The 9,296-nt window shown below is 35.4% G+C and overlaps 2 protein-coding genes across 2 annotated transcripts; both read left to right on the top strand.

The window, feature by feature from the left end:
• Window positions 1-1,335: 1,335 nt before the first annotated feature.
• LOC129572345 (kinesin-like protein unc-104) lies at window positions 1,336-2,196 on the top strand (the record flags this gene model as incomplete). The annotated part of the gene is given in 2 exon segments (XM_055452287.1): window positions 1,336-1,688; window positions 1,751-2,196. Coding segments are annotated over 2 exon segments (799 nt in total), but the record flags the coding sequence as incomplete, so codon positions are not given.
• Window positions 2,197-6,647: 4,451 nt separating this feature from the next.
• LOC129572346 (uncharacterized) lies at window positions 6,648-7,862 on the top strand. Its single transcript, XM_055452288.1, has 2 exons — window positions 6,648-7,308; window positions 7,429-7,862. Exons 1-2 carry the CDS (start codon window positions 6,660-6,662, stop codon window positions 7,860-7,862), a joined length of 1,083 nt encoding a protein of 360 aa, XP_055308263.1. The 5' UTR covers window positions 6,648-6,659.
• Window positions 7,863-9,296: the final 1,434 nt, after the last annotated feature.

Raw genomic sequence — 9,296 nt, 5'->3', positions numbered from 1 at the left:
TTGCACGCAAGAGAGAAGTATATTGTTGTTGTAATCACGGCTTTAAAATTCAAAATGCGACAAAATAAAATGTTCCGTTTGCGTGCAACCTTTTGAAATGTCTCTTTTGCGTGCAACTGATTTTTATCCCACTTTTGCGAAAAACCTGCTAGCGTCAGTCTTTTATTCTCACGCGTTCAATTAAAGTGCGAACTTAAAATTTTTTTTTCGTTTTTTCGCATTTTTGGGCGGTTTTGTTGATAGAATGGAATGAATTAGGACAATTAATGATGATCTGGCGCAAAAACCGTCAGGAATTTGCCTATTTTTTGGATTTTTTTCGATTTTTAAAATTTTTCACGAAATTTTTTTTTCGTTTTCCCTGGCATTTTTCGAGAAATTTCAATACGATTGAACATATTTGGGCATAAAAAGAGGTTTTTCATTGGAATTTTTCAATTTTTTCGATTTTTTGTAATTTTTTTGCAAAATTTTTGAAGTCCTATAACTTCTCAACGACTCGAAGTAGAGCAATAGTGTCTGTGGCAACTTTTTAGTACTCCTCAAGACCTTTGCATTCCATGTTCTAAAAGTACTAAAAAAGTACTAAAAATGTACTAAAATCTAGTAAATGTTGAAAATCGTAAAAATATCCAAAGGTAAAGGTTTTCCACAATTTAGTACTTTTTAGTACATTTTTAGTACTTTTAGAACATGGAATGCAAAGGTCTTGAGGAGTACTAAAAAGTTGCCACAGACACTATTGCTCTACTTCGAGTCATTGAGAAGTTATAGGACTTCAAAAATTTTGCAATTGATTCCAATTATTAATAAAACCGCCCAAAAATGCGAAAAAATGAAAAAATAAAAATTTAAAGTTCGCTAAACTTTAATTAAAGTTCGAACTTTAACGAAGAATCTCAAAAAAATCCTAAAAATTAATGAAACCTTCGGATGTTTTGATGCAAAACATCATTATTGGGCCCAACAATTTTCATGGCAACGAAAAATTTCAAAAATATCCACTAGCAAAAATTTTGACTTTCAACTTTAATTAAAGTTTGAGCACTTTGAATCAGCATAAACAATACAAATATTTTGAATTTTAAAAAAGGCGCCTGAAAGCTCTCTCGCTTATTAATTATGTAATTCTCAATACAAATTTACGTTTGCGCGCTATAATTTTGAATCGTTTCAGAATTTAGCTTTCGCGCGCCTTTATTTAAAATATTTTGCGCTCACGCGTCTCTGGCGCACTCGCGCCCTGGTGCACCGGCTATTTTTATACTAGAACATTCATATACTTGGAGGTGTCAATAAATATAAATATTATTTATTGTTGTATTTCTTAATAATAGAAAGTAATGATAATAACAAATCAGACAGTATTATCGATGTTGCAAATATTGGAAGTCCCAAAAATATTTCGAAAAACCGGACTCGAAATGGATCAAGCACGGAAATGGCTGTCGATCAATTGCAGGCGAGTGAGAAGTTGATTGCTGAATTGAATGAAACTTGGGAAGAAAAGCTCAAACGTACAGAGCAAATAAGAGTACAGCGCGAAGCTGTTTTTGCTGAAATGGGTGTAGCAGTAAAAGAAGATGGAATTACAGTTGGCGTATTTTCACCAAAGAAAACACCACATCTAGTTAACTTGAACGAGGACCCAAATTTATCAGAGTGTTTGTTGTATTATATAAAGGATGGTACGTATTTACACTGTCTTACCAGCATAAAGCACTAGCTCCATAAATAACCTAATTTACAGGGTTGACACGTTTGGGAACTTCAGAGGCTAATGTGCCACAGGACATACAACTATCTGGTTCTCATATTCTCAAAGAACATTGTACTTTTGAGAACCGGTCTGATATTGTGACATTAATACCACATAAAGATGCTCTTGTATATTTAAATGGCCGAAAGCTTATTGAGCCAGAAATATTGACGACAGGATCTCGTGTCATACTTGGAAAAAACCATGTATTTCGATTTACACATCCTGAACAAGCAAGGGAAATCCGTGAAAAAGCAGTAAATGAAATTCCAGAGTGTGGAAATGAAACAGTTGATTGGAATTTCGCCCAATGCGAATTATTGGAAAAACAAGGAATTGATTTGAAAGCTGAAATGCAGAAACGATTGTTAGCACTCGAAGAACAATTCAAAAGAGAAAAACTACAAGCAGATCAAGAATTCGAAGAGCAAAGAAAGGTAATATGATTGTCTATATTTTAAAGTTATTTCAAATTCTCATACCATCTAAACCGAATTCTAATAGATATCACATGAAAAAATAAACAATGATTTTAACAAATCTGATATATGACGGCCTGAGAAGAAAAACCTTTCCTAAAAAACCTGTGCGCAGAACACAAACACAAAAAATTTTTAGTCAAAAGGCGAACAGCAAATTTGCGAGCGCAAAAACCTAATATATTTACAGCGAGCGCAAAAGCATAACAGGCCTACTTATACGGAGTTTGCATGCTAGTAGGCTTGTTATACTTTTGCGCTCGCTGTAAATATATTAGGTTTTTGCGCTCGCAAATTTGCTGTTCGCCTTTTGACTAAAAAATTTCTGTGTTTGTGTTCTGCGCACAGGTTTTATAGGAAAGGTTTTTCTTCTCAGGCCGTCATATGCACTTTTTATAATATCTGGTAGATTCACCAACTCAGTGGCTGGATATATCGCTAGCATACACATTTTTTTAATCTATTGGGTCTATGCATTAAGAATATCACTTTTTTCTTGCAAAAAATGAAAGTTTATTTTGAAAAAATGGTACAATATTTTTCATTCGATATACTAGGTGGATTGATAAGTCAGGTACTTTTCTATGAAAGGGCGATAGAATATCAAATCTATATGTTTTTTGACAAGCACTTCATAAGACATCTGTCAAAATTTGAGCCAAATCCGATCATTAGTTCGCAAGTTATAGCTCCTGGTAAAAAAATTAATTTTCTTTCTTGATTACGCACCTGCGCTTTAAAATCAAAACAGATAGGTGCATCAAATTCAAATTGGATTTAGTTTGTGGTGTCTCTGAACAATCGAAAACAATGTTATAATGTAGGAAAATTTAATTTAAACATAGTCATACGAGCAATTTCATCGATAAACCTCCGAAGTGCTAAAAATCGACCTTGTCCAAGAAATCATCAAATAAATCAATGACATGATATCATATGATCCTAATGTGATAGTGCGCAAGATTGCTAACACCATGGGCTCACTAAATAAAATAATAGTTGCAAATATGTATCCACATTTACATACGAAAAAGTCAAACGAAAAAAGGCTGCCGCACTTTTCATTTTAAGGAATGAAATACAAAAAGTTCAAAATTCGTGGTGATATTTGGAGCAATATACGGGAACCTGGATATTTGTACACGATTTTGACATTTTGTACACTGATTTGACATTTTGTACACGAATGTGACATTTTGTACACTAATCAATGTACACGATTTTGACATTTTGTACACGAATCGGACATTTTGTACACGAATGTGACATTTTGTACACCGATTTTTGTACACTAATTTGACATTTTGTACACTGATTTGACATTTTTTGGTCATTTTGTATACGAATTTCTGTACACGATTTTGACATTTTGTACACTGATCAAACAATATGTACACGAATGGGATTTTTGTATATATTATATATAATAGAAGCAAAAATGAACTGAAGCGCAATATGAAATTGGTTTCTTATAAACGCAACATGAATTGAGAAATGCACCAGGAAAAATGGGAATTTGGAATGTGTTTTTTTTTGTTTTTTTGCGAAAATGATGAGTGACAATGAATTAGTAGATTCAGCGAAGTTTGGTGACTTCACCGATTTCATAACTTTGTTGAAGATTACATTTCGTTAATTCTTATTATTTTTGGGAAAAATGCTAAAACCACATTCGAAACTTCCATTTTGATGATGCGTTTCTATTGAGTCATCGGATTCATGTTGCGCTTCAGTTCAAACACTCCTATACTCCCATTTTTATTCTCAGCAACATAAATAGAATATTAACAGGTGGTACATAAAGTATGGGAGAGGTGTTTTTGCTTCTGTGGACAGTAGAATTGCGATTGAAGCGAGTAGAATATTATTCGTGAAACATACCCGACGAGAAATTTGCGGTAAAATAGGTGTACGTCGACTATCCGTCGCATATCCGTTTTTGAGTGCGGATACTCGCAATGCGAATAGGTATCCACAATAAAAGTTGCCGCAAAATGTAATCGCTGAATACCCGGCGACTATTCGCGCTGCGATAAATGTGAAGTGGTAACTGGATCGAGTGTGACATTTCGACTTGAAACTTCGTACAACCAACGTGAAGTTGGCTGTGTTCGACGGACTTTTACGTATTGCGACTATACGTAGAATAGTCGCAATGCGATATTCCGCAAATTTCTCGTCGGGATAAATTTGAAACTCCAAAATGTTTCCTAGTTATACTACGGTGCTCTGCATACTGTCATAATTTGCTTTTTGAAGTCACACACACGGTTGTTTTGATGAATGAAGTATAAATATTTTCAATTATTTCAAACTCAACCTAATAAATATAATTAAACGGAATTTGCATATTATGGACATTCGTTATTTTATCTGTTTGTATTTTTGCTGATTAATATTTTACATGATCGGGGAACATCAGGATTTCCCCGCGCGCGTAGCGCGCGGAAACCCAGCGCGGCGCGATTTCTCTTCCACCACTCTGCCCATGGCATATAGGGCTGCCTGGGTTTCCGCCACAAAAGAAAGGACTTTCTTCCTCTCCTAAAACACTCCCTCATATACATTAAACACGCAAAAGAAGTAGTTTGGCTTTGAAATGTAATTAAATAAGCACTCTCAATTGCTATTGCGAAACCTAATTCATAGACGTGCACATTCGAATCGAATACATCCAAACATATACAGCTGTTACAGTACTCATGAATAATCGGCTCAATGTGATTCAGCTTGTGATTCCGTTTCAAATTAAGCTCTGAAAAAAATCCAAATGGGTGACAATGTTCAATGACTTCAAAATTTCATGAAAAAACACACAAGTGTGAACAGTGCACACGTTTTTTTTTTTCAAAATATTTTTTTGAATATCGAATCATCGACGAAGTTCAGGCTCTGCAGATCCCGAATATCAAATACGTAATGCTTATAAATTGTATGGTGTTTCCAGTCTCCTCACTTTTCATTACAAACATTCGAAGCATTAATGTGAATGACGCATTACAAAGTGACTTTGACAGCGAATGTCAATGTATCAGTATCTCATTTATAGTGTAAAAGTGACAGGAAAATATTTCTGGTCGCTGTTGCGTTGTTCTTCCACACACACTGTTTTGCCAAATAAATATATTTTTTTGAAATTAAACTCTCATGAAAACCATCTCGCCATTGTGCATGACCAAGGCTTCGTGATTGCAAACCTTAGCACGCAGTATATTTAAGGCTCGGTATAATATACCAGCATATCGCACACACACAGCTGCCGCACACACTTCTCTCGCAAGCAAACGGTTGCGTACACAGCCATCGCAACCAATTCAGAAACAAAACTTTGCTGTGAACGTAACCGTTTGCGCGCGAGAGAATTGTGTGCGGCAGCTGTGTGTGTGCGATATGCTGGTATATTATACCGAGTCTTAAATATACTGCGTGCTAAGGTTTGCTATCACGAAGCCTTGTGCATGACAATTCAATATTTCATGTGAAGGGAAGTATTTTTAAATTCTATTTAGATAAGAAATTGCAACCTGTTTCAATTTGTTTTAACTTTTTTTATTCTGAAGTCATCTTGTGGTGAAAATAATTCTTACCGATCACTTCATATAAAAAAATGACAATTTTATTCATCAGTGTATAATATGTCTAATTCGTGTACAAAATGACCAAAAAGTGTACAAATGTCACATTAGTGTACAAAATGTCCGATTCATGTACAAAATGTCAAATTAGTGTACAAATGTTACATTCGTGTACAAAATGTCCGATTCGTGTACAAAATGTCAAATCAGTGTACAAAATGTCAAAATAGTGTACAAAATGTCACATTCGTGTACAAAATGTCCGATTCGTGTACAAAATGTCAAATCAGTGTACACAATGTCAAAATCGTGTACACTGATTAGTGTACAAAATGTCAAAATCGTGTACAAAGGGGATTTTTCCAGCAATATACGCAAAAAATAAACCAATTTTTGCAACTATATATAGAAATTGATGTATTTTAAACACAATTCAACATATGGGAACCCATAATATAGTCAAAACAGTGAGTAGACATTGTTCAAATGCTCTAAGGCCATCAAATCGAAAAAAACGACTCATTAGCTGTCAAAAGTGTAAACATCGACTTTTTCACCGCTCTTCAATAAAATAATTTATTTTCGTTTTTTTTTAAATATTTCAAACTGTTCCCAACTTTTATTTGCTACGACATGAAAGTTTAAATGACAATTTCATCGGAAAAAGTGAAGTTCAGGAGAATAGTACAAAATTAAAAAGGAAAAAAGCAGATTATTTTCAAGACTGTTTACAGTGAATACAATCGGTTTGCCACAGTGCTCTTTCGAGGTTGTTAGGACTGGCTGCAATAGGTTTTCCGATCGGGCAGTATTTCACTACGTGTATTATTTCAATATAACCTCAACATGTCAACAACGCAACCACACAGCTGTGAAACAAACAATTGTAATGGATCCAGATATTATGGATGGTCTCTGAATTGCCGGTTTTGTGGTAAAAAAATATTTGTTGAGTGTCTACGCCAGCTTGATGAATTGAGAACGAAGGAGTTATTGCATGCGTTTGAACTGATGTCTAAAACTGTAAGAAGTGATGGTACTTTCGAATGGAAGATATTATCGGACAAACCCAGCAAATATTCCGAATTTCTTCAAATGTTCAGCGCTGATTCAATATTCGGAATAACATGTCATTGCTGTGCAACTAAGTTCAACAAGATAACCACTGAAGTGGAGCACAGAGAAGTATCCATTCAGCGATTGAGTGAAGAAATCGTTAAATCTGTCAACAAATCGATACAAAACAAATTGAATAATGGTTTAATTGATTTAGGTGCATCATCTTCAGCTAGTCATAGTGACAACAAAAACACCAATCCGAAAAAAACACCGGGGCCACAAAAAATCACACCGATAAATGGTATTTATTCAATTCATGTTTCTCGTTTGCCGAAAGATGCTACCTCCGATGATGTAACTGCCATTATCATTGCCAACTCTGAAATTCACACTGATGCCTTTTCTGTTGAGAAAATTCCAAACAAACGGTTCAAAGGTAACTCAAGAAATTTTTCATCTTTCAAAATTTCAACTTTGTCCCATGAAGTTTGCAACAAGATCATCACCTTGGATGATTGGGATCCAAATTACATCGTGAAACCATTCATTCACCCAGTGAAAAAGCAATCTGATGGTACAGCTCAGAAGAAAAATAAACAAAACGCCGAAAAAAAACGAACAACACAACATAATTCTGATAACAACAACAATCGGCAAACCAAAGGCAAACCAAATGCACATTTTCAACGAGAGCAAAATGACAATCAGCGAAAGACACGATATTCCACCAGAAATCATCGTTTTGAAAATTTCTCTCGTCCATACAATCACAATCGGAGATTTCAAAATCAAAATGTGTATAGCCAACGGCTAAGTCAGTGGCAGCAACCTGCTCCTTTTCTGCAGCAACCATTTTTCCATCCGCCGTATGTGATACCAGGTTTGCAACAAATGCATCATCATCCATCACAAATTCCAATGCAAATGCCACAACATCTACCACCACAAATGCTAATGTATGCACAACCTCAGCCATTTTATCACAGTTAAACCCAGCCTTCTCCACCTCATCATTCTGTTTAAATCCACTTTTTGCCACATCATTTCACATTCAGCAGCCACATCAACAACATCTATTCAATAATGTAGTTCCAATGTTGGATGACGCTGCAATGTATTGCAATAATATGAATGGCATCAAAGATAAAGAAAAAGCGATAAACTTTCTTGCTGAAGTGCTTGCGTCGTCTTTCCTTTTTTACATGTTGAGCGAATCACACCTCAGTCCTGATGTCGCCTCTTCTGAATTTTTTCCACAAAATTTCGAAGTGTTTCGCTGTGACAGATCTGCGGACACTGAAAAATATCAGCGAGTCAAGAAGAAAGGCTGGGGTGGTGTACTAATTGCAGTAGAAAAATCGTTGCAACCACAATGTATTGGAACAGCCGAACATCTTGGAGCGGAACAAGTATGGGCAAAAGTCAAGTATAATGGCAGAAATTTAATACTGATCCAGCTATACATTCGACCAGACTCACCGTTTGAACTCTACAAAGCAAACATGAATGTACTACGTGAAGTCGCTTCTAAAGCAAATCAAAACGATGTGTTGTTGGTATCGGGTGATTTCAATCTCCGGAATCTGATCTGGTACACATGCAACAACAATGCTGATTATGATCCTGATGACATTTTTCAACACAATCCAAATGTAGCAGTGGCTATCAATGCGGTGAGTGAGAAAGAAAGAATCGTGCTCGACACTTGCAACGAGCTTGGATTGCATCAAATATGCACACATCACAACAACAACAATCGGTGGCTGGATTTAATATGGACCAATGAACCCAACTTGTTCACATGCAACAAAAATGACAGCGACATAGCAAAGAAAGAATCACATCATCAAGCGCTTGAAGTAATCATCCATGAAAAAATTGAAAAGAAAGCCGAAAATCAAAGTCCGTACAAAGACTTCAAGAATGCTGATTACAATGCAATGAATGATTATTTCTCAAATGCCGACTGGAGCAGTATTATCAACGAACCCGATCTGAATGCAGCAGTTGACCACACACTCAATATTATAGCGACATCTATTATTAAAATAGCTTGTAGTAAATGCATTTATAGCATTTCCCTGTAGTTGCGATGTTTCCTATTAAGTTCCCTTGTAGTACTGACACATTCATGTTTGACACTTGTTAACTACATACCACAGGGGAATTTAATAGGTAACATCGCAACTACAGTGAAATGCTATGAATGCGTTTACTACAAGCTATTTTAATAATAGATGTCGCTATAATATTGAGTGTGCAGTTGTATTCGAGAATTAACACTGCAATTGAAATGAATGTTGAAGTCAAAACCAGAAAAGAGTCCAATCATCCAAAGTGGTTTAGCCGTGAACTAATAAATATGAAGAATCGTGTTAACAAATTGCACAGCAAGAAGAAATTTGATCCGACTGATGTGATAAG

The sequence above is a fragment of the Sitodiplosis mosellana genome, unplaced genomic scaffold (assembly GCF_009176505.1).
Source record: "Sitodiplosis mosellana isolate CC-2019 unplaced genomic scaffold, AAFC_SMos_1.0 Smas_scaffold_4772, whole genome shotgun sequence".
Taxonomy (NCBI): Eukaryota; Metazoa; Arthropoda; class Insecta; order Diptera; family Cecidomyiidae; genus Sitodiplosis; species Sitodiplosis mosellana.
The sequence above is the reverse complement of the archived record's forward strand: the minus strand, read 5'-3'. Positions and strand labels throughout refer to the sequence as shown.